The sequence below is a fragment of the Pogona vitticeps genome, chromosome 5, assembly GCF_051106095.1.
Source record: "Pogona vitticeps strain Pit_001003342236 chromosome 5, PviZW2.1, whole genome shotgun sequence".
NCBI lineage: Eukaryota > Metazoa > Chordata > Lepidosauria > Squamata > Agamidae > Pogona > Pogona vitticeps.
The window spans coordinates 160,538,516-160,563,769 of NC_135787.1; the positions used below are offsets into that span (position 1 = coordinate 160,538,516).

The 25,254-nt window shown below is 38.5% G+C and overlaps 1 protein-coding gene and 1 long non-coding RNA gene across 3 annotated transcripts in view; one reads left to right on the plus strand and one right to left on the minus strand.

Moving 5' to 3' along the window:
- The window catches only part of GRIN2B (glutamate ionotropic receptor NMDA type subunit 2B), a 572,475-nt gene that overhangs the window by 274,726 nt on the left and 272,495 nt on the right, over positions 1-25,254 (minus strand). For both annotated transcript variants that reach the window (XM_073000191.2, XM_078376094.1), the window contains 3 exons: positions 3,704-3,912; positions 2,967-3,138; positions 1,489-1,642 (listed from right to left, as the gene is read on the minus strand). In XM_073000191.2, the coding sequence (XP_072856292.1) occupies positions 1,489-1,642; positions 2,967-3,138; positions 3,704-3,912 (535 nt within the window). The remainder of the gene's footprint in view (positions 1-1,488; positions 1,643-2,966; positions 3,139-3,703; positions 3,913-25,254) is intronic.
- Positions 1,657-25,254, plus strand: part of LOC144583082 (uncharacterized) — a 33,388-nt gene continuing 9,790 nt past the window's right edge. Inside the window, exon 1 of the long non-coding RNA XR_013536672.1 lies at positions 1,657-2,906. This is a non-coding gene — a long non-coding RNA (uncharacterized LOC144583082). The remainder of the gene's footprint in view (positions 2,907-25,254) is intronic.

Consider the following 25,254-nt stretch of genomic DNA (forward strand, 5'->3'; position numbering starts at 1 on the left):
CTGAGGCAATGAAGATGGCCAATTCCATGCTAGGTATCATTAAAAGGGGGATTGAAAATCAAACAGCCAACATTATAATGCCATTGTACAAAACGCTGGTAAGGCTGCGCCTGGAGTATTGCATACAGTTCTGGTCGCCACACCTAAAAAAAAAAAGACATAATGGAACTGGAAAAGGTGCAGAAGAGAGCGACTAAAATGATGACTGGGCTGGGGCACCTCCCTTATGAGGAAAGGCTGCAGTACTTGAGGCTCTTTATTCTAGAGAAAAGGCACCTGAAGGGGGACATGACTGAGACATATAAAATTATGTAGAGGATGGATAAAGTGAATAGAGGGGAGCTCTTTTCTCTCTCACGCAGTACCAGAACCAGGGGACAAACACTTAAATTGAGTGTTGGGAAAGTGAGGACAAAAGAAAATCTTTCTTTACCCAGCATGTTATTAGTCTGTGGAACTCCTTGCCACAGGATGTGGTGATGGAATCTGGCCTAGATGCCTTTAAAAGAGGATTGAGCAGATTTCTGGAGGAAAAGTCCATTGCAGGTTACAAGCCATGATGGGGATGTATAATCTCCACGCTTCAAAGGAAGGTACCTCGGGGGAGTGGTATCAGGAGACAGGCACAGTATCTAGTTGTCTCGTGTGCTCCCAGAGGCATCTGGTGGGGCCACTGTGACAAACAGGGAGCTGGACTAGATGGACCCTTGGCCTGATCCAGCAGGGCTCTTCTTATGTTTTTATGGTATGTCCAATATTGTCTTGTTTTAGAATCTACATAGGGTTGGGTTTGGGTTGTCCTCAGATGGAACACTACCAGAAATTACCAAGAATCTCTAAACAGGATTAAGAAACAATCCTGCCTGGAACCCTGGAGAGTTGCTGCCAGTCGGGGTTAACAATATTGGGCTAGATAGTCCAATGGACTGGCTCAGTATAAGGCCACTTCCTCTACTGTATTCCAATGGTTCCTCATTTGTTCACAGTCCGTATTCCAAGTGCTGATTACAGTCTTTACCATTCCAAATGTGCTGAAACCCAGATACCCAAAAGACCACCTGCTTCTGGATTATCCTGTGTGCCATTTGAAATCTGCTGAGTATGTGTTGTTGGTTTTTTTGGGCGGGGAGGCTTCTCTGTATTTCACCCCCTTCTGAAGTACAATCTCCCCCTTCCAGGTGGTGTTGACGGGAGAGGGAGATTTTTCGCAGTTAAAGAGTTGCCATCCCAGGGATCACATGATTCACATAGAGACTGGTTGCATGCAAATTACAGAAGCTATAGGGCAGAAGCACAAAATCTTTAATTGCTAAAAAAAATATCTCCCCTTGCCAGTGACATCTTATGTGGTATAATGTACAGAACAGGATCTTGGCAGTGTATGTGGATGCTGATCACTTGCTTGTGAATTTGAAAAAGAACTATAAACATCCTGGGCACATTTGAAGAAATATTTCCCCCTGCACTGTGTCTCAGCTGAAGCATTACCTAAGAAGGCAGAAGGTGAAACAGTGCCATTGCTTCGTGATACCATTACACTGATGCCTGTCTCAATGAAGGGTACAGAAAAGTCAACCACTTCAGAACGTTCTGCATTTATGGTGAGGGATCCCACTGCCATATAGGCACGTTTAGCAACCACCTAGGATGAAGAAAAAGAAAAATGATTAATGCAGATTCTAATCAACCCCTCAATTCATGCTCACCTTCCATTGCAAAATATAATTTTACCACTGGCAGCTACAATTACTAATTACAGCAAATAACTTTAACCAGGACTCTCCAATTCCACTGCTTTAAAAGAAGGGAAGTTGACAAAATATAGGTTGGATCCAGTATTCCATTTTTTCTTTTTTGCTCATATACTTTTCCAGTAGCAGGAATATTAGAAATCTGTAATCTTCTATGCATAATCTCCTCATAATAGGTTTTATGATGCAAATGCCATCCATTTTGCCAAACAAAATCTTTACAGTCATTTATTGGTTCCCAAATATAATTACCGCTAGGCACCAAGATTTAGATTTCCATAATGAGATCCAAGTTAGGAGTCAAGTCAGGTTGGGATGCTCTACACTCTGCCAGCTTAAGATCCAGACCAAATGTTATGGCCAGTGAAGATTTCAAATGCATAAGAAATATCATGGGAATAAATGTACCAAAAGTAACAGAAGACAAACTTGTTTCTATTACTGATTCACAACCACCATCACCCACAGCACAATTTTCACATGTCAATTTCTACTTCACACATTTTACCTTTGTGCAAAGTATGATGCAAGCTCACAAATTTGCTTAATGAAAATTCAACTGTGAACATTTGTTCAAGTAACAAAATTCAAAGGCTTAGGACCTGTTTACCTAAAGGACCGCCTTCTTCCCTATGAGCCTGCCCTTCTGAAGGTGCCATCACTGAAAGAGGTGAGGGGGATGGCATGCCGAAATAGGGCCTTCTCAGCTGTTGCCTCCCAACTTTGGAACACCCTCCCTATAGAGATCCACCTGGCTCCAACACTTTCGGCTTTTCAGCGCCAGGCAAAGACCTTTCTGTTTAGCCAGCATTTTAATTAAATAGTATCCTTTAGCTGGCCATATGAGCTGCAGGATTTATTAATGATATATTGACTATTTTGATATAGGGTATTATTATAATATTGTCTATTTTTAATGGTTTTAATGTTTTCTAAAGTTTCAATATTGTTGTACGCCACTCAGAGACCATTGGTAATGATGCAGCTAAAAAATTCATGTAAATAAATAAAGAGAGAGAGAGATAAATAAATAAATGAATAAATAAATAAAGTTTGTGTGTAGATTTCAGTTATACAATTTAATTTGTTTCTAGTGTCTCAGGGACAAGAATCAACCAAGGATGGAAACAGAAACAGAATCACTTCATTTCAATGGTAAGCCTGTAGTTAAAAGTACGAGATTTTGGTTACAGGTTTTAAGCTTTCATAGCTTACCTCGCCTATCATTCCATTCCATGTCCCATTGACCTTCTTCCCGTGTTTACCATTAGTTACCAAGTAAAGGTCATAGGTAAACTTCACAAACTTGGAGATTTTCTTGAGGATATCAATGCAAAACCCTTTGCAACATTTCTTGATATAGGCAGTCTCCTCATCTGTCTTGTTTCTAAAAATCAGAAGAAAACATAATTTGGAACAACTAGTACAAATAGTTTAAATTTAAAACAGAAACACATGCCTGTATTTTTCATCATGCTACACTCAAAAAAGTTGCTTTAAAAATACAGCGATATGCCATGCAATATTTAAAAATATTTTCAATTTTTGTTTTTCTAACCTCAAACATTTTCTACCATCCTCAGGAGAAACAAAACACTGTAAGCAGAGACACCTCCCTACTATTTTAAAGATAAATTACTAATTTCCATTAAAAATCTGCTTGAGATATTTTTTTTATCTATGCCAGAATGAAGCAAAAACTGTCCTTTTAAGCCTCTGCTTCTTTTCCTGACCATCCCTTCTTCCCTTCCTTAATATTCCCCTCATCAAAGAGATGACTTGATGCAGTTAATGCTGTGTAGCACAGCGAGCCAAGCTGATTTGAACAGTGTGATTTGAACAAGTAACAACATGGCTAGCCTGAAACAATCCAGCTGGCTTTGCTAGTGAGAAACATAAAAGGAAAACATGTTAATAGGAACCAGCTGGAGAAAGATCTTGTTGGCACCTACTCTGACACGATTCGTTTTTGGCATGGGACTGTGTTCCTCATACAGGTACCACTTAGCGGGTCCACATTTTCCACAATAACAAATGGTGCTTCTTCTAGGGTCACTATGCTAAGATGGTCATCCTCACGTTCCTCACAGTTAGGGTACAGCTCCGAACGTGGCCACACATAATACTTCATCTTAAGGCGCTTGTCCTTCCACCACCCCACCTGAAAGAATACAAAAAACAGAAACATATCATCGCTAAAATGATCAAATTACAACCTAAAGGAACAGCTGAGCCTTGCTGAAGTGTAGAAAAATAATGTCTAAAACCAGAGGATGATGCAACTCACTAATTAATTAATTTATTATTATCCTTTGCATTCTCAGTTTATATCACTGATAATCAAAAACTATAACAGTATTACTGTAAAAACATTGTCCCTGATTCAGCAATAAAACAATAGCCTAACAACTTGATTAATGGAACATTATTTTTCCTCCTACTTTTGTGCCAATGTGTACTGCTGGCCGTGACTCTTATTGCAGTTTCAATCTCCTCTTGTTCTTAAAAAAAATTTCTTCTCTTCAAGAAATAGAGTCTTTAAACATGTAAAAATTATTTTCTGGATTTGCTAAATTGAAATTGTCTGATGTGAGTCCTTGGCAGTGGACATTTGCTGCTAATCCACTTTGGAAATCTGCTGTCTTTAAAAGCATCTCTTAAAAAATACTGGGGAAACATTTCTGTGTTGGATTTTTCATTCAGTTGTTTTGATATACAGCTGTAAATTAAACACTTCCAAAGGGAACCCTTGGCAGAACACATCTGCTGCTAATCTATTTCAGATATCTCTTAAAGATAACCTGATTTTAAAATCTTAAGAAAATCCTTTCTCACAGTTAGTACCAACTTAAGCCTTGCATCATTTGGAGAGTGGGGGAAATAACAATATTGTCAGCACACAGACAGTACAGTACATAGAGGGGACCAAATGCTTTATCTGGATGAAAAAGCATCCAAAAAAAGCCCACTGAAACCAAAAATTATTGGCTGTCTACCAAAAAGGGACCCATGGTAGAGTCAGAAAAACTTCTTTCAGCAGTAACAGAAACAACTGTTCCTTGTGTTCATACACACACCATACAACTGACACCAGGGGGAGTTAAAACAAGACCACACAAGGTAATCTCAGTGCTTTGGCTGACCTCAAATCTTTAAAGGTCAAAACGAACACTGTGAACTGAACCCATATACTAACAATGTAGATGGCAGGAGATCAGAATAATATGATCCATGGTATATATTCCACTTAGAATTCCAGCCGCCCCATTTTAAAGTAATGGGAAGCTTTGAATCATTGTTGAGGGTGACCACATGTAGAGTGCATTACAGTCATATAATCTGGGAGTGACTCAAGCACGAGGACAACTGAGGCGTGATCCAGTTACTCCAGGAAAGGCCACTGCTGGCAAACAAACTGAAGAAAACTGCTCATAGGCCTTTCCCTCCCTGTCTTTAGGATCTGAAAACATATCTCTTTTTCTCAATCTGATATTTTAAACTATTTTTATGATTACACTGATTTTATTGGTTGTATTTAATGGTGCTTGTTAGTGGCTGTATTTTGGAGGAACGATGGCTTAAAAATCTGATAAATAATTTGATTCACACTAAATATATTTCTACAACAAAAGTCATTTGAGATTGATTTTGACCTGTTTATGAGGTGATTTAAGCAGAATTTATATTCCCCAAGGTAGGCTCTGAGCTATCAGAAAGTCCTGAATAACCATCTACCAATGCTTTGTAACTTTGAAAGTCTTGCCTTGATCAAGTTGTGAAATGTTGTGTGTATAGTGTTAAAATAATTAAGGGGTGTATGAAAAAAAAAGTAGCCCTGACAATGAAAGTACTTTTAAAAAATAAAGCTTGAACAGCAATTTACTAAAAATTACTGCAAAAGAATAATCTCTCCAGCCAAGCAAGGTTACTGTACCATAACATTCCTGACATTCGAACCTGTTTTAAAAATGGTAACACCTAAACAAAAGAGAGAATTGAAAGTGTACTGAAATTATTTTTTGTGATTGGTAAAATGTGAATATGTGTTAATATGACCTGAGATGGAGTTTGCAAGTCCTATAACTTACATACTCTGTATGTAGCTACAGTACTTTGAAGTTACAGCTCTTTGAACAGCTTTACAAGCTTCAGGTTTTGCAAAATTTTGGTCATAACTATTATGTTTATTGTCATAGCAACAGCCTACCAGAGTCTGAGCTATAAGCTCTTGTAGTTACAGAAGATGCAGGGACAATAGAAACGTTTATTATAAAATTTTAGTTGGTATACCAGGCCCCTTGAACCTCAAGGCCCTGCAGAAAGGAGTACTGAAAGTTGATAATGGAGATATAAGGTTATAAATAATGGCCAAAAAGATAGCCAGGGAAGAAGCATCACATACCACACCATGTCACAATAACTGGGTACCAACAATGATTAGCAGCAGCAGCCTTCATTTCCAGATAACAACACAACAATCAACATGGATTTACCTCCCTAGATTCAAACTGATTTGTCTGTTGAGCACTTAGAATTATTTTATGTTTGTTCTTAATATGCTTAATATGAGTTAGAAGCTCAGTCATTTTCTGTAAAAAAAAATTCTCTTAAGCACTTAGCTGTTTTCAAGAAGTATTCTCTGCTTTTTAAATGTGACTTTTTAGATTATAAACGCTTTTATTTTTAGGATGTAATTTAAAACATTATTTTAGATATTTTATTTTACATTTTATGCCCCTGTATTTTGGATTGAATTCTGTCTTTAGTATTTACCTGCAATTTAAATTTAGTTTTCATATATTTTCAGGCGGTTATGCCTACCATTTCCCATAGGTATAAGACTTTAGAATACTTAGGATTTTAATTGTGTACTTATAGAATTAGACAAGCTGATGTTGACTGGAATCATTGCAGCAATGAATATACCTTGATAATTTGAAGAATTTTGACATAGTTGGAAATAATTGTATGATTTCACTCTGTAATTAAACCTTAAATGGGATAAATATCAGCTGTGAATAACATAGGTTTCTGATTTTTCCCTTGACATGTATAAAGTTTTTTAGGGCTCCTAGGGAGATGTTCAGGTGTTAGACTCCTTTGTACTCACTGTTCCTCATCACCATTGACACTAACTTCCACTTTGATTTAATAGATATAAATCCAGAGGATGCAAGCTAAATACTCTTCATTTTTGTGCATGTGGTTTCTCCACCTTTCACCCACAATCAGCCAGGGCAAATTGCAAGCAGGGTCTATTTAGGTGGAATGGTAGCATGAACTTTGATTTTGCATTCCATGCCTGCTCTTTAGGCTTCATTTCCTCTGACTGTCAATTTACCCTCTTATTTAAACTATATTTGATGTTTCAGAATTACTAAACAAAAGCACTTACTGTATTACAGTCTCTTTAGGTGTCAGAGGTTACTTTAGTACAATCAAGGACTTCCTGGTGTTCTGAATTTAACAGCATCCAGCACCATCATTAAACATTTATTGCTCCTTTAAAAACTTAATTTACATTTTTGTTGTTGGTGGGGTTTTTTAAAGAAAAAATCTACCCTGGGCTCAGTGAACAAGTTATTTCAAGAAACAAAACAGTAACTTACAGGCATCAGTGACCTTCTTACACATTCCCTAAGGGTGTGTGATTGTGTTCCAGCAGAGGCCTTGAACATTCAGTGCAGTTGGGTCAAAGCCATGGGTATTACAAAAAATGCTGTAGGTGGCCCTGAGTTTTACTTGAACAACCATTACAAGTTATGATACTCAGAAGAGAAAGCGAACTCAGCATTCCTTTCTTAAATAAACCAATGGTTGCCAAAGCCTCGCTAGAGCTGAATTTAGGAAATGTACTTAATTAGCAGCCCCTTCCTTCTACTCATTTCTTCTTAGTCAAAAATAATTTCACATCAGCCTCGTGCATTTGCAGAAGAACTAGAGAACTCTGGGGCAGTAGACTGGATTCATTCTCTACCAGACTCCTCATCTGGCTGCCAAGGTTTTTCTGTTGACCTCCTCCCTCTGATTGATGGCCCAACATAAGAGACTATTTAGAAATAGTCTAAATAATGGAACTGATCTCCAGAGTGTTGCAGAAAACTGTTATTTGGAACTGAGATCTGCTTTACAGCCTAGGAAACTGTTGCACAGAACTGAGAAGGCAGTAGTATTACTTTTTTAAAAAAACTATTTAAATCAGGTTTAGCCTGTTCTGAATCATTGTAAAAATGGATAAATACACGACACATGTGTAAGTACAGATTAATTTGACAGGGAATCATGTTTTTGGAGCAGCAGTGAGTGGCACCGGAGGTCCATTTGTTTTAATGCAGATCAGTGCTCACAAGGCATTACTGTGCATGTGAAGGCTTTTCTAGATCCAGCTTGTTCAGCTGGTTCCTATTGCACTTCCCTCCTCCAAGTGCACACATCCAGGGTATACACTCATACAATTATGCATGCATATTTCTCTGAATTCCATCCTTGGATTAGAGAGAGATAGCACATGCATCTGGCTAGGGTGTCCCTTCAAAAACACAGTATCCAACATTTGTTCATGTGATTCAAATAACACATGACTGTCACATGACTTGGAGTTGATTTAACCCGCTTTCATTTACACCGACACATATTCAAAATTATTGCTTTAATATAAACCTCAATTGTGTTTTGCAGCCTGGGAAACTGTTGCACTGGGGTATACTTATCAGCAGACATATGCAGAATTGTAAAGTGTGTTGCATGCCTGAAAATTATTTCACTGGTTATACATCTCAGTAGATACGCACAGAACTGAGCTATGCTGGTGAGAATTATGCCTTTTTCCTTAAAGTTGTCCACCAAAAGGTGCACAGCTACCACAGCAACCACAGGTCACAAGTCTTCTGAGAGGCATTAAAATTCCATTTGAATTAAAGTCACTATTTCTAAATTATCGGCTAAATATATAAATCAGCATGATAGCTCACTGGCTTAGGCATCTGGGTGAAAGCTGACAAGCAGATCTATAACCCTGCACCATGCAATAATCGTAAGAAAACTTCTGCCCTAAAGCTGGGCACCTGGAATGTAGGACAACGACCCCTGGCTTTTCTGACTATTTCTGACGACCTGCAGGAAACAGACGATGTGCGCAAGACAGCTGTCATCGACACGGAACTTCGTACACTGCAGATGGACATTGTTGCCCTGCAAGAGACGAGACTGCCAAACATGGGATCTGTCAAAGAAAAAAAACTTCTCATTTTTCTGGCAGGGAAAACCATTGAATGAGACCAGGGAATACTGTATGGTGTTAGCTTTGCAGTCAGAAATACTCTTCTGAGATCCATTGTTCCACCTACTGTGAGGAGTGAAAGAATCCTGTCTCTGCAGCTCTACTCATCAGCAGGACTGGTCACCCTCATTAGTGCATATGCACCAACACTTTCATCCACTACAGAGTGGAAGAGAAATTCTACAACGATTGGGCAGCTACTATCAAAATAGTTCCTGAAAGAGAGCCACTGTTCATTCTCGGAGACTTTAACACTAGAGTTGGTGCTGATCACAATTCTTGGCCCACTTGTCTAGGCCGTTTTGGCATTGGAAAGATGAATGAAAATGGCCAACGCTTGCTGGAGTTTTGCTGTTATTATGGTCTTTGTGTCAGCAACACATTCATTCTTCAACACGAAGCTTCAACACAGAGTTTCTTGGAGACATCCAAGATCCAAGCATTGGCATCAGCTCAGTTTGATCCTCACTAGACATTCTAGCCTCCCTAGTATTACGATCACACGCAGTTACCAGAGTGCTGAGTGCTATACTGATCACTCCCTGGTGTGTAGCAGAGTAAAACTGCAAACAAAGAGATTGTATCACACGAAAACGGGAGGAAGACCACCTACTGACATCAGCAAGACTCACAATCAAAGAAAAGTGGAGGAATTTGCCCAAGCATTTGAGGAAACACTTCCAGGTCCGGCTGATGGAAATGCACCTGAATGATGGGAACATTTCAAGAACGCTGTGTACAACACCGCTTTGTCCACATTTGGCAAGAAGACCAAAAAGATGGCCGACTGGTTCGAAGCCCATTCGGAGGTGTTGATGCCAGCCATTGAGGAGAAGAGGAGAACTCTAGCAGCATACAAAGCCTGTCCTAGCAAGTACAATTTACAAGCTATTCGAGCTGCTCATAGCCAAGTCCAACAGGCTGCCAGGAGATGTTCCAATGATTATTGGCTTCAGCTCTGCTCTCAGATACAGATAGCAGTGGCCACAGGTAACATCAAGGGAATGTATGACGGTATCAAGCAGGTTTTTGGTCCAATACGGAAGAAATCTGCTCCCTTGAAGTCTGCTACAGGCGTGATCATCCGAGCACAGCAGATGGACTGCTGGGTGCAGTGCTACTCTGAGCTGTATTCCAGACAGAATGTAGTAAATGAAGAAGCATTAAATAACATTGAGTGCCTGCCTGTCTTGGGAGAGTTGGACAGTGAACCAACCTTTGCAGAAATAAAAGCGGTCTTGGATTTCCTCACCTTCGGCAAGGCAGCTGGAAAGGACAACATCTCTGTTGAAGTGCTGAAGTGTTGTAAAGAGATCATCACCACCGAACTGTATGAAGTCTTTCGTCTTTGCTGGAGGGAAGGTGGAGTACCACAGGACATGAAGGATGCAAACATCATCACATTGTACAAGAACAAGGGAGACAGGGGCGACTGTGATAACTACCGTGACATCTCTCTTCTCAGCGTTGTAGGGAAGCTGCTTGGCTGTGTTGTGCTGAAGAGGCTCCAGGTGCTTGCAGACAGAGTCTATCCAAAATCACAGTGTGGATTTCAAGCTAACAGATCCACCACTGACATGGTATTCTCCCTCAGACAGTTGCAGGAGGAATGCAGGGAACAACAACAGCCACTCTTTGTGGCCGTCATAGATCTCACAAAGGCCTTTATTTGGTTAGCAGGGATGGCCTTTTTAAAATACTTCCCAAGATTAGATGTCCACCTCGACTCCTTAACATCATCAGATCCTTTCATGAGGGAATAAAAGGCACTGTAGTTTTTGATGGTTCAACATCAGATCCCTTTGACATCCAAAGTGGAGTGCAACAGGGCTGTGTCCTTGCACCAACCCTTTTTGGGATCTTTTTTGCTGTCATGCTGAAGCACACTTTTGGAAATGCAACAGAGGGTGTCTATCTCCAGACTAGATCAGACAGAAAGCTCTTTAATCTCTCTAGATCGAGAGTGAGGACCAAAGTCCAACTGAAATGCATGCGGGACTTCCTCTTCGCCGATGTTGCCCACTCTGCTGAAAACCTCCAACAACTCATGAATTGTTTTAGCAAGGCCTGCCAAGACTTTGGATTAACAATCAGCCTGAATAAAATACAAGTCATGGGCCAGGGCATGGACTCGCCTCCCTCTACTACCATCTCCACACAAGAATTGGAGGTTGTTCATGAACTTGTGTACCTTGGCTCAACGATCTCTGACATTCTCTCCCTAGATGTCGAGCTGGATAAACACATTGGCAAAGCAGCTACCATGTTCTCTAGACTCACAAAGAGAGTATGGGTCAATAAGAAGCTGACGACATATACCAAGATCCAGGTCTATAGAGCCTGTGTCCTGAGCACACTCCTGTACTGCAGTGAGTCCTGGACCCTTTGTGCATGACAGGAGAAGAAGCTGAACACCTTCCATATGTGTTGCCTCTGACGCATATTTGGTATCACCAGGGAGGACAACGTTCCAAATAGAGTAGTCCTAGAACAAGCTGGAATTTTTTAGCATGTATACATTACTGAAACAGCGACGTCTACGTTGGCTTGGGCATGTAATGAAAATGGCTGATGGCCGGATTCCAAAAGATCTCCTGTACGGAGAATTAGTGCAGGGAAATCACCCCAAAGGGAGACCATAGCTGCAATACAAGGACATCTGCAAGTGGGATCTGAAGGCCTTAGAAATGGATCTCAACAGATGGGAAACCCTGACATCTGAGCATTCAGCCTGGAGGCAGGCATTGCATCACGGCCTCTCCCAATTTGAAGAGACCCTTGTCCAGCAGGCTGAGGCAAAGAGGCACTCATGAAAGCAGCCAAATCAGGGAGGTGGTCAGGGGACAGATTGTATTTGTCTTCACTGTGGAAGGGATTGTCACTCTCAAACTGGCCTTCTCAGCCACACTAGATGCTGTTCCAAGTCCTCCATATAGAGCACATTACCATAGTCTCTCGAGACTGAAGGATGCCTAACTAACAGATGCCATGCCAGAGGCTGTGAGTTCACTTCCCCATTGTGCTTCCTTGACAGGGGCTGGACTCGATGATCCATACGGTCCTTTCCAGCTGTTCAGTTTAATATATCCACATTTTATGCAAATCTGCCCTAGGTTCCCAAACTTTTTTGCCCCGTAGACCACTTGCCAACTTATTTGTTTTCCGTAGACCCTCCACCCCTGCAAAGCTTTGATACAAGCCTAAACTTGCACCCCCAGGTTTTTTCTCTCTGACGTGGACCCCCCTGCAAGTTGAAATCAACCCCTGGGGGTCCATATAGACCACTTTGGGAACCTATAAGAGAAAGGACAGAAATGATGAAGGGAAGAAAGAAGACCATAATTTGCAAAACAAAATTATAGAAAGTGACATGGAAGGAGACTGTCAGATGCTTGCCTTATATAGCTACTATTAGCACTTAGCAACTGATAAGTGCTCCACATTGGTTTTGTTTTTCAAATTTCACAAGAGAAGTTCTGTGTTAGCAAGAATGGCAAAAAAATAAGAGGCCTAATATTGCTTGTTGCCTCCACAATCTGGATCCAATCAAGATTCCTACTGATACTGTTCACTAACACCAGAATAATGATTCATTAAAGATATATTCTGCATTATTTTAAGATACCCTGTTTGAATGGAGTCCATACAGTTGGCACCTATGTCTACAAATCCTGTCACATGATTGCAGCCAATCACATAGATCTTTCATAGGAAAAGATCATATTTCCATGCAAAAGCCTGGCTCAACAGGCTCTGGATGTGGAGTTATGCTATTTTCTAATCACCAAAAATGTATTCAAGGATAAGCAGCTCCCACATGGCTGAATGATCATTTAAACCATTTTTAAAAAAAATTATTTTATTTATACCCCACCTATCTGGTCGTTTTGACTGTTATCTCAGACATCTTAAGATGCTATCTTAGAAATCTTAAGAATTTTGGCATGTAGAACCAGAAACGTTTTCAAGCAAGAATCAATCGCCTAGATGTCCTCTATCAACAGATGAAATTTTACTATTTATATAGACCCTAAACAAGAAATAAATTTGATTGAGCAATGGAACTTAAAATAAACATGTACAGAACCTGACTGCAGAATGACTATCCTAATACAGACAGTTACTTGGGGGTACCTTTAAGTTGGTACCCTGTTTCCCCGAAAATAAGACCTACCCGCAAAATAAGCTGCAGTTAAGTGAAACCCCACCCTCCACCATTGTGCAGCAACCAGAAGAAGATGACATGACTGTATTTGAATATATGTTGATCGTTGTACATGAAAAAATAAAACATCTCCTGAAAATAAGCCCTAATGCATTTTTGGAGCAAGAATTAATATAAGACCCTGTCTTATTTTCAGGGAAACACAGTATCAGTTACTCATAAGTAAACAAACTTGGGATTATAGTAGAACACGATAAAATGCCAGGTGTTCTGTTCCTTACTATATACCAGATGTTGTAGAAAAATAACAGCAAGTGCACTATAGCACTCAGAGTGGAAACTCACATTCTACAATCTGTTTAACTGCCTATTAAAGGGATCAGTAAATATTCCTGTAATCATTAGATATAATTAAAGGGGGATGGTTATGAGGTTGTTGGACTAAACATGCCATAGAAACACATTAAAACACTTAAATCCATGCATACAAATATAGATGCATATGTACATTTAATTTAATAAATACACTTAAACAGGTTTACTAAATGCTTAAATCTGCGGGATACATTTTTTGAATGTTTTCTTCCCCCAGCCTTGCTCAGCCCCCCTTTTTCTGGCAAACTCCTGGAAGCCTCTAGGAATGGTGATTCATCTTTCAAATAGGTCAGCAGGCCTCTGGGGACCATTTAACACCCTCAAATACTTGATTTTTAAAGCCAGAAATTAACTCCTAGTCACTTCCAGTTTCATGGAGGGGTGGTGGACATCTGTGTTTTTCTTTATTTAGCTTCCACTTTTGGTGAGCTGCATGACCTTGAGGGATGCATTAAAAATATTGAGTCAGAAAAAAATGCCACTGTAGTCCAGACCCACCAAAGTTACTTGTCCCTGACTGGAATACTTTTAGCTCTTATAGCAATCCCAGAAGTGCAGATTTGACTTCATAAATGCCAGCTTTTGATATCCTATTTAAAACATCCACCTTGAAAATCAGATCAGAAGAGAGTACCCTTTTTTGTTTTTGCGATTATGCATTTGCACAAGCATGAACACAAATTAGTGGGAATGACAGCAACCTGAATTTTTTAAAGGAAAAAGGAAATATCTAAATAATGTTAGTATGTTTGATATAGATCTTGAGAACAGTCAACAATGCATGATAATATATTGCTATTATATTTAAACCAAATTTAAAGCCATACTTATCTTGCCAACACCATTATAGTTTCAGATGTGTATTTTATTCCAAAAAACATCCCTGAAAGCTGCACAAGGTTAAATAAGGAATTTCTGATATTCTCTACATTTTTTAACTGAGAGAAATTATTATAACCATTATTTCATGCTGTACCAGTCACTTCTGAGAGCTGGCTATGTTTGAGGAGGTTTCTCATTCTAACCCCCACACATCCTGCTGTTCAGTAAAGTACAGATGTTCCCACATGGACATACAATCATGTGTATAATACATAGAAGACACCTTTATTAAACCACTGAAAAATCAAACAATAAATTCAAACTTTCATTGATTAAAAATCCCTTCTTCAGGCATACACCAGTAATTTGTGGACAGTGCAGAAAAATTTTAAATGAATGTCCCAGAAACCTGAAACCACTGACTGGCACAGAACAGCTCATATGTAGAAACTTAATCATGTGTTTTTGTAATCATCTGACATGATTACAGGGAGCATTAAATGCAGCATACCCTAATTTTTTTCATTAAACAGACATTACAATGAAAATCCTAAATATATTGATTGTACTTCCAACATGCCGCAGAACTACAATGAATAACCGGTTCATCCTATCACAGCTCTTTGATAGAGTATTTTGTTCATTCCAAATCTACTTTAAATTAACCATAGTCTAGATTGGGTAGTTACCTATAGCTCCAGTCTAATTTTATGAGCTCATGATAAACCAAGGTACACAGCAGCATCCTATCATAGCCTAATTCTGAACTACTGTATTTCATAAAAAAAGATATTGTCAGACAAACCGTCTGCAAGTTATCAATGTGGAATCTATCCTATTAAGAATCAAAGAAGAGAAGGGAGTAAAAAGAAATAAGGAAATATCTTGGAGGGAGAGTCATGGAATCACAAAGCAATTAATAACGTCTCTTTTTGCCTCTATTCTGTCACTGCTTGTTTCAGCTTTGCCCAGTGTTAGCTTGCAGACCATGTCAGAGGGAAGATTGCCCATTCCTGCTTTAGAAAAAAAAAGCAGGGTGAAATGTAGCCCATTATCTGTTTTGCAGGTTCCATTGCCTCTGAAACTCCGGGAAGGGGGCACATATCAGGACTCTGGCACTCAAGAAATTGCACTTGAGAAATAGTATTGCTAGAGCACTAAAGGCATCTGCACAACGGATGTATACAGATCAATTTGATTCCAGGTGGGGCTGAAGTAAATTCTCACAAATATTTTTAGAAACATAAGTCTAAGTCATTAATAACAGTCTATTTCAGGTTATAAACAAGCAAACACACACATACAAACACTCTTGTGGCACCTTTAAGACTAACAGATTTATTTTAGTGTCAGGTTACAATTCACTTCTTCAAGCACATTCTTGAAGAAATCATTTGTAATACATGGAAGGTCACATGGAAATATATGTCTTATTCTTAAAGGTGGCAAAAGACTCTCTCTCTCTCTCTCTCTCTCTGATGGTTCAGCAATCTCCAGACAATTTGGAACCTCTTGAAAAAAATTCATGACATGAACAGTATGAAGACACTGTTGAATCAAAAATGATCTCATCTGCTAAATGATCTATTTGTATTTATCTTAATATGTATAAAATTAAAATGCACCCTAAATAATTTGATTCATCATGTGACTCATATTAAGCATATTGTTCAGTCATTCAAGTACTGTTTTATAATCCCTAACTGAAAACTATTTTTTCTGACAGAAAGCCCTCTTGGTAATATCTCTACTAGTTTATGCCTTTATATTTACTGCCAAAGGACATCATCAAAGAGCTGGGCACGCATCAGCTGCAGAAGGAACAGGTTAAGAATTTGTTTACAAAGAATTAGGATAAATAATTAACCATAGTGGTAAAGGCAATTAATATTGGTGCACAAAATTAGTTAACATGAAAAGTGCTCCTTCAGACAGCTCCTAGTTCACATTTCAACAGCACCTGGCCAGACCTTTTGCATGACACCTTCAGAAAAAATTACTATTATGGGCTTTAAATTTGGCAAAAATAGGACAGTTATGGCACCAAATATAACTGGTTCTATGTGCATCACATCTAACAAAGTGAATGTGGAAGAATCAAACTCCATTTTAATGCTTCATCTCTTTAGGCAAAATAATCACTTCCCTAAAATGCTTTCTTCATTGTACCACAGAGTGGCACTTATGCAATTCTTGCCATTTTTGTTCAGATGTCATTAATTACGGGTTTCGTTATTGCTCTATTTGCATGTTTTCTGCAGAAGCTAAAACCATGCCCTGTGGCCTAATTAGGCTGAAGAGGTTAAAAAGGTAAACTTTAAAAGCTTCTATGTTTAGCACAGAGGACCAGATCCAGTGGTACAGAAGGAATAACAGCTATAGAGGTCATAGGTGTGTGTCCTTAAATTAATCTTGATGCCTTTTGGCAAGTAACCTCACAAATATTCCTGAAGACAGGCCACACAGTTTTCTGTCCAGGATATCTTCTGAGGGCAGACACAAAGGTTAAATGTCTTAGGTTAAAAGACTTTGTTGACTGCTTTTCTCTGCTGTGTTGAGTAGTTGTATGAAACCACCCCTTATTATTTGATCCAGTAGATCAAGGAGATCAAACACTGCCACCATATATACATGCTGTTTAAAAAAAAAAACCCTCAGAAATGGATTTGAATATTGCATGTGTTGCAATAATAGTTCCTACACAATCATGGCTTTTGCAATAGTGGCTTCTGTAACAATATTGCAGTAGGGTCTTCTGGATCGAAAACCTAAAGACCATTATATGCATATTAAAGACCCTCAGAATACTAGACTTTGGAGTCAGTCAATTAAATTTAGGGGCAGTGGATTCAGTGCTTCTTCACACAATGAATTTTCAAAAGATATAAATGAATGAATGAAATTCCTTAGCACAAGATACTATGATGACTTGTAAATTCAGCTGCATTTAAACAAGGAGGAGACAAATTTGTAATAGAATAAGAGTATCTGTACTGATTAGTCATCTAACTATATGGAGCCTCCAGGCTAACATGCCACTGAATACTAAATACCAGAGAACTAAATGGGGGAAGGACTTGTTTTTAAGTCCTGCTTGTAGAATTCTGCAGGATGATGGAATAGATGGACCTTTGGTCCAATTCTTCAGGGCTCCTCTGATGCTTCAACTGCAGTAATGCACATGGGGCTAGTTAGTGTCATGTTTCTTAATGAAACAATATTTATCATCTTCTATTCCCTTTTAAGGGGTATTTTAAACTCCTGGGTGTGCTTGCATGGAAATATAATACAGTACTCAGTCTGAATCTGTAAAACAATTTAATCTATTACAAGAACAATTCATCAACATCTGTTACTGCTGATGTCTTACACAGTTTCACTAGACTCCTGGAACAAGGTGGGATTGGTAAATTCCAGCTTGTGAGGCAAAAGAAACACCAGCTACTTGCTCTTGAAGGTGAACTGGTTCAGTTTTATTATAAGGACATGGTTCAAATATCGCCATTTCAGTTATTACTATTAACAGACCCTTGGCTGACTCCAACCCTCCACTAAATAAATGAACAAGACTTTATTAAGAAAGCAATCAATGAGGCTAAGTAGCTTCTTACATGGGATATATGCATTAAAACCAGCAGATAAAATATTTTACTGTAGAGAAGAAGCAGGAAAAAATTGCATAAATCATAGCCAAAAAAAAAAGTTTACTTCAGTCAGTTAGTTTCTCTAATTGACATGGATTGAAAGGACTGAACATGTAGTTCATACTCTCAACTAAATTGCATTGCCCACAGTCCTGCTACCTTTGCTTGCCAGCATTAAGTCCATTGATGTAAATTACAGAAGTGAATTGCTTTTAATTGAGAAGTCAGCATAGGATTCGCTGTTGCACACTAGTCCCATCATTTGTTGTGTGATAGCCACTGCCCACTCTGACTTTTTAATTTGTAACTATTTGCTGCTGAAATTTATATTGATGGGTTTTCACAATGGAACTATTTTTCCGTCAAATCCAGACTTTGCTTTTGACATTTCAAACAGTTTACAACAGGAGACTTAATCATTTGATTAAGTTATCTGGTGTCTCTAGACACCCTATACACTGGAAGCAGTTGAAATGCAAGGGAGATTTGTCACAACTATCCTACATTTAAAATAAAATAAAATAAAATCACCCACCTCACTAACCATGTGAGATTTCCATAGGTGTGGACCAAACAAAGATTGACAAGTATTGCTTAACATCATGTCCGGAGGTGAGTAATTACTCCTCCACCAGCTAAAACATATTTTTGTGTTGTTCTTGTTTTGGCTTCTCAAATGACAGTAGTTTGAATGAGCATACTCAGGTTCATTCTGACCCCTGGGGTTTTATTTTGTTTACTTCAGTTTTTGTTGTGTTTGTTTTTGTTCGATTTTTGTTTGTTTTGCTTTTCACAATAATTCAGCTAAGATACAGGGGGGGGGGAAAGGTGGCTAATGGGCTAGCAATTATTAAGACAGGAATTACAAATAGGATTACAAAATAGTGGAGGGGACTAGGCAGAATATAATCCTCCCTGTTCAGGTCATCGCCCAGTTGAGGCCTGTTTACTCCACTACAATGATAGCAGGGTCAGCAGATCTGAAATAATCCACTATTCATTTGCATTAAATGTTGCATTAGTACTCAAATTAATTAAAAATAGAACCCTATATTAAGGAATGAATTAATCATGCAGCCAAAGCCAAAGGTCTCATCTGTATATAAAACATGCCCTCCTTTATTCTTATACAAAACACTAATGTTGAAAATTTAGCCATGTGTGATAAATAAATGAGTGATCATAAAATCTGTCTTTACTGCATGACTATCTTCACTTTCAAGTGAAGCCATGAAGTTGAGTAAATGTGTGAAGGTGCAGCAGACCCATACTGTCTTCCCCTTGAACTCAAATATCCATGGATTCAGCCGAATAGAGCTAATTGTACACTTAACTGAGAAAATGGATGCAGGCAAGACTTTCCTCTTTGTCCTGATGCACAAAAGTCAGTATTAGTCCATGTGATCAGCATTGACTGACATCACTCAATATCTGTAGCTGGAAGTGAATAAAGTTTTGAATTCTGTAGGTACATCAGATTAGTCTTGCCCCAAATCCTTATGTCAGACAGAGAATAGAAAAAGAGATAAGTAGATGCACTGTAATATATTTAAGGACTGTCTAAATCACTGGTTCTTAACCTTGGCTTACTCAGGAGTTTTGGACTGCAACTCCCAGAAGCCTTCACCACCAACTGTGCTGGCTGGGGTTTCTGGGAGTTGCAGTTCAAAAGCATCCGAGTAACAAAGGTTAAGAACCACTGGTCTAAATCACTGGTTCTTAACCTTTGTTACTCAGATGTTTTTGGACTGCAACTCCCAGAAGCCTTCACCATCAGCTCTGCTGGCTGAGGTTTCTGGGAGTTGCAGTTCAAAAACACCTGCGTAACAAAGGTTAAGAACCACTGGTCTAAATGACCTTTCAGGGATCCCTTATAAGCCTGATAAAAGCTCAAGGAACTCTTAAAAGCTAAAATTGGTGCCACCAGATCTTGCCCATCTATTGCATATATAGTAGGGGTATTAGTACACCTGCTGCCTTTGTGAATGGGACAAAATAGCAGGAAGGTAATTCTGCGGAGTTTGTGCTTTCTTTTCCAAGCTTGAGAAAATCCCAGTAATTTTACACTGGGCATGGCAATACAGTCTGGTGAGGAGCAATATGTGAATATCCATCTTATATTTGCCTTACATCAGGGGATGTCCAATACCCTGAGCAGGGGGGTACCATTTTTTGAAAGCCATGAGCTTTAGTTCAATTACAGTACATTATTTTATATACATAGTATTGCATGTATACACAGGTGGCTCTCCAAAATGTACCTGATCAGTCTCTGATGATGTAGGTAATTTTTTCCCTATTGAAATATGTTGCCTCAGTTCAAACAGTAACAGAAGCCATCACTGTGTGTGTTATTTTTGTCTGCTCCTGCATACGGTGTTTATTTTTGTGCTGGTTTGTTCTAGGGCAGGGATGTTTAGCACTATGGCAAGGCTTTTTAAAAAACATATTCTAAGGTCACCTGTCAGTTTTCCCTCCTTTTTCTCCTCCTCCACCCCCACCCCTACACACCTCAGAGTCCAAGCAGCTAGCTCAACCCATCTTTTGCCATTTTTCCCCGGGCACACAGTTCAAATGTGTTGAGAACATGCAGGCCAGTGTGAGTCAGCTGGCAAAGGTGCTGGTACTGTCGTTACTGCTCTGACGGACAGCAGCTTCCTAAGTTTTCAAAGGTTGTTCCAAGCTGGAAGTTCCTGAATTAAATCTGAAACCTTGTGCTTTTGCTCTCTCTCCAAGATAAAGTGAGAACAAATCATGCTTAATCTCTTGATTACTTATTTGGACAATTTGAGCAAGAGTCCCGGTAAGTCTTGCACTCATGCATGAAGAACTGGGACAAAGAGGGTTGGAAATTTCCACCACATCTGAAATAGTTCTGTGATCCCTGGCAGGGGGAAACTACGTATATCTTCTATAAACTTTGTCAAGTCTAACTGGCTAACTTATAAGTGTCTGTGATGCAGGGTGTTAAGAAGAGATGCTTGCCCTCAAAACTCTTACTGTATATGTATTTATTATTTTAATGTAGATAGGGATATATGGTGTGCTGTAGTAGTGCAGACTATGACTGAATTCTTGTTGCTTAGTGTAATAAGTTCCAACTAGGATTAGTCATTGAATCTATGGAGATTTGATGACTCAGCTCCTCCATAAATTCCATTGATTTGATGGGTTTACTCTAGTTGTGACATATTACACCACGCAACAAGATTTCAGCCTATGTTTGAGATTTATATTTATACACCACTATGCAGGTCTCTTCAGAAAAATTTCTGCAAACATTTTTGGATTAATTTGTTGACTTGGCCACAGTTGAGCTCTCTTAAGCAAATCCTAGTTAAGCTTGGCAAGGCTCCTGCTTAAGCAGCATTTCCTGATCGATTTCAAACCTTGGTAAATGTAAGCTAAGTAAAATGACAAGCTAGCTCCAGTTAACGAGTGATATTTGTGTTAAGCAAGTGAGAAGGAGGAGATAAATTTTTATGTTCTACTTTCCAATCCTTACCATTTCATTATAGTTTAAAAAAGCCCCCCACCCGACTGCATCATCAGTTGCAACTAAACTGGCTCACAGTAAATGTATGTGTGTGTTTGTGTGTGTGTTTGTGTGTGTGTATAAACCTACATACCTCATACTAATTACAGTACAACATTATAAATGGGACTAAAGTTGTACAAAACAATTAATTAGTCTGAGGCATCATCAAAGACATGATAAAGGAGGTATCAACAAGGTAGAAATAGAGGCAGGAAAGCAGAAAGCCCCAGGAGAAATATGAACAATTAACAAAGGCATCAAATCAGTCAAATAGGATGGAAGAAACATGCTTGAAGCATGGAGGGGAGAGAAACTGGTCATTTTTTCCTTAGTTTTACTACAGTCTACACATAAACTAGCTAAAAATAAGCATTTTAAGGTTTGCTGATTTCCGTCAGAGGTTGAAACATGCAGGTGGACTGTAATGTGACCTTGAATAAGCCATTTAACCCCTCTGCCACTCATTCGCCTCATCTGTAAACTGAGAATGATAATAATTCTCAGTACATTGAGGCTAATCTTATAAATGTTAAAGGATGAAAATAGGTGTCACAGATAACAACATCCTAATTAACAATGCTTTCGGTTTAAGAAAATACTGTGCATTTAAAGAACATTTTTAAAAATAGTATGTCAGTATACTCTACAAGTCAATGAGCTGAGATCTGCTTATTTATATTAGTCAAAAGAACTCAGCATTAATTTAAAAAAAAATTTTAGCTTCTCTCTCTTTTGCAGAGAATATATCTTGAAACAGTGACCACAGTCTGTCTTAATAGATCAGAATCAAGAAAGCAGCTTGTGTGCATTTAAAGTCTATTTTCTTTGATTTAAGCAGTCACTTTATTTAAGTCCATTTCATGCTTTTGAGAGACTTAACACATTTTAATTTCTGCCAGAATAGTGTCAAGACTTGTGGTCAAACCCAAATTCTTCTTTTGGCACTCTGTGTTGGTGATCAAGCATTTTACAGCCAATTTTAAGTGAATGCTTCTACCACAGAAACTGCAGCCTCTTATGCAGCAGCTTCATATTTTTGTGTAGTCTGTCCTTTGAGACGTGCCTTAGAGAGACCATTAACTATCACCATTACTTTGGGGCTATAACGGGGCAGGACAGGGTGCCCCTATCTCTCTGGACAGAGCACTCATCCTTAATCAATAACAGCATCACACCAGTATCACATTGCAATAGAGTATGCAATATTATACAAATCTAAAGCAATGTTGTTGTCTAATAGGGTTTAACAGATCACTTTAATTTTTATTCACCTCAGTTTCATGTGTTGAGTTCCATTTCATCTTACCTACATATCAGTTTGTAAATATTTTTAAAAGACTGTTCAGTTAAAAGATTTGTTTTACTTTTGATTTAAGATAGAACTGTTACAAATCTTTTAGAGGAACAGTCTTTTTAAAAGATTTTTAACAGTCCGATCGTAACTCAAAAGTATCTGGGATGGAGTTCTCTCTTCTGCTGGTAGAAATGTCCTTCTGCCAGCAGACTCCTCTTTTGATGGTTAGTCTCAAAGATCTGCTGACAGAGCAATGTGTCAGCAGATGTGCCCTGCTGGCTAATATCTGTTGGCAAAAGAATGGACTGAGAAAAGGGTTGGGGTAGTTGTTTATAAATTTGAGTAGGTTGTGTAAGTGTGAACATAGTTTTTGTTACCTAACTTCTGGTAAATTCATTTTTATGCCTCACAGATTTGGCATCCAACTTTCTTCTTCTAGGGCTTATGACTTATTTCATGATTTTCTTGAAATACTACTGAGGAAGGCAAAGGTCAAAACATGTAGTGTTTTTTTCTTTAAAAATAGTATTTTATACATCATTGCAGATATTTATAGTACCTCCATGCTACTTCATATATTTTTGCATATATTATCTGTTTTTAGCAATACAATTTTTTGTGCTCTGTATTACTTGAATTATAGTCTGTTACCCAGAATCCTATTGGGTTTGTGCAGCATAAACCCAGCATTTGTAATTTGTGTTCCCTTCTAGCCATAATAAGAATACTGTATACTATTAGATGGCAACTGAATAGGTTTTAAATCAAAGACTGAAGTTGAATTTCAGAATGAAAATCCAAATTCTAACATTTGGCATTGATTCAGCTTCAATGCATTCAAAACGTAATCTTTTGGCATCATTTATGAAGCATACAGAAATACTACTGACACCGAACTGGAGACTCAAAAGTTTATATGCCATGTTTAATTGGTAATTCCAGATAGAAAGTGATAGATGACAATGAATGAATGCCACAGGCACTGATTGTAAAAGAACATTGCTATGGAAAAGAATTAACTATCAAATAATATTAAAGAAGCACTACAAGGTTGTTGTGGAAACATCAAGTTTCACAAGGACATCTAAAGTACTGTACAATGAAGTGATCCTTTCCCTTTGCTAGTCAGCACATATCCTTCCCCAGGAGGAAAGATTTTCTTGGCTAGTGCCGATGGTTCCAGCAGAAGACTTAATACAGTTAATGCATGTTATTTACTCAGGACCATTTCCTCGGGGTGGCCTGGGAGGTTAATTCTGGTAGTGAACGGGAGCAAAAGAAACAACAGACTTCTCCCCAGGAGGCTGCAGCTCAGTGCAACATTTTGTTATGGGGCAAGAAGAGACAGTTGCCTTCTTTTAAGAAGCAGATTTCAACATGCAAAAATGTTCTGCCAATTGTATGCCTGCACACAAACATACCAGGGAAAAAACCAAATAACTGGAGAAAGAGCAAGTAACAGATTTACAGCAGTCAAAAGTGTGAAAATTGTACTTTCTTTTAAATTTTCATCAACAGTACATGTTATCCCTCTAAGTAATTGTACAGAATGCATGTACAGTACTGTATTTAATATACATAGTTTCAAGAGCTGAAATTTATAGACACAACAAAGCATAATTAAGAAGCATGGGCTGCAGGGAATATTAAATCCCCAAGGCTTGCATTAAGACTCATATACGATGTATGACTGAAGTGTTAGTGTTTCCATGCAGGAAATATAGAGACAGGTGTTCAGTCTGTCTTTCCTCAAGTTTGCAAAATGTTACTAATACGCAAAGGGGAAATCAAGTTGCTGGTCTAATTAATTATTGGAATGTAAATTGTTATTGAATAGTTGGTACTTCATTCTACATAGCTGTAAATTATTTGGTGTATTATCCAAGCAAAGTTAAATATGTTTAAGACTCACTGCAGGGAAACAAAGCATTAAGCAAATGCTGAAAATCTAATTTTGGTTAGATTTGTATGTATTTGAGTGTATGTGAATGTATGCCTGCATGCTCTGTGAACATCTGAATGCATAAGCCCAACTACAGAATCTACAAAAGGTGTGCATCCTGCATCTATTAGCCCAACTACTAAATCCCGTTACAATGCTGACAGAAAGCAAAACACACTAAGTCAGGCATAGTACTGAGTGTGGTTGCCTTTGAATACCATGTATCAGTCTGTAAAAGATACAAGGAAGCATGGAGGAAAGGATAAATTGTACTAATGAAGGCTTGGTAAATTAGGCATATTTGTGTTTTATTCACAGCCAAGAGCCTGGAAATTTCATTTTGGGGGGCTACAACTTTGAGAACTTCGTAAGAGAACAGCAACTGGCGGGAAATTCTGGGGCCATAGTTCAAAAATGATTTTTTTTCTGACACAAATTTACAGC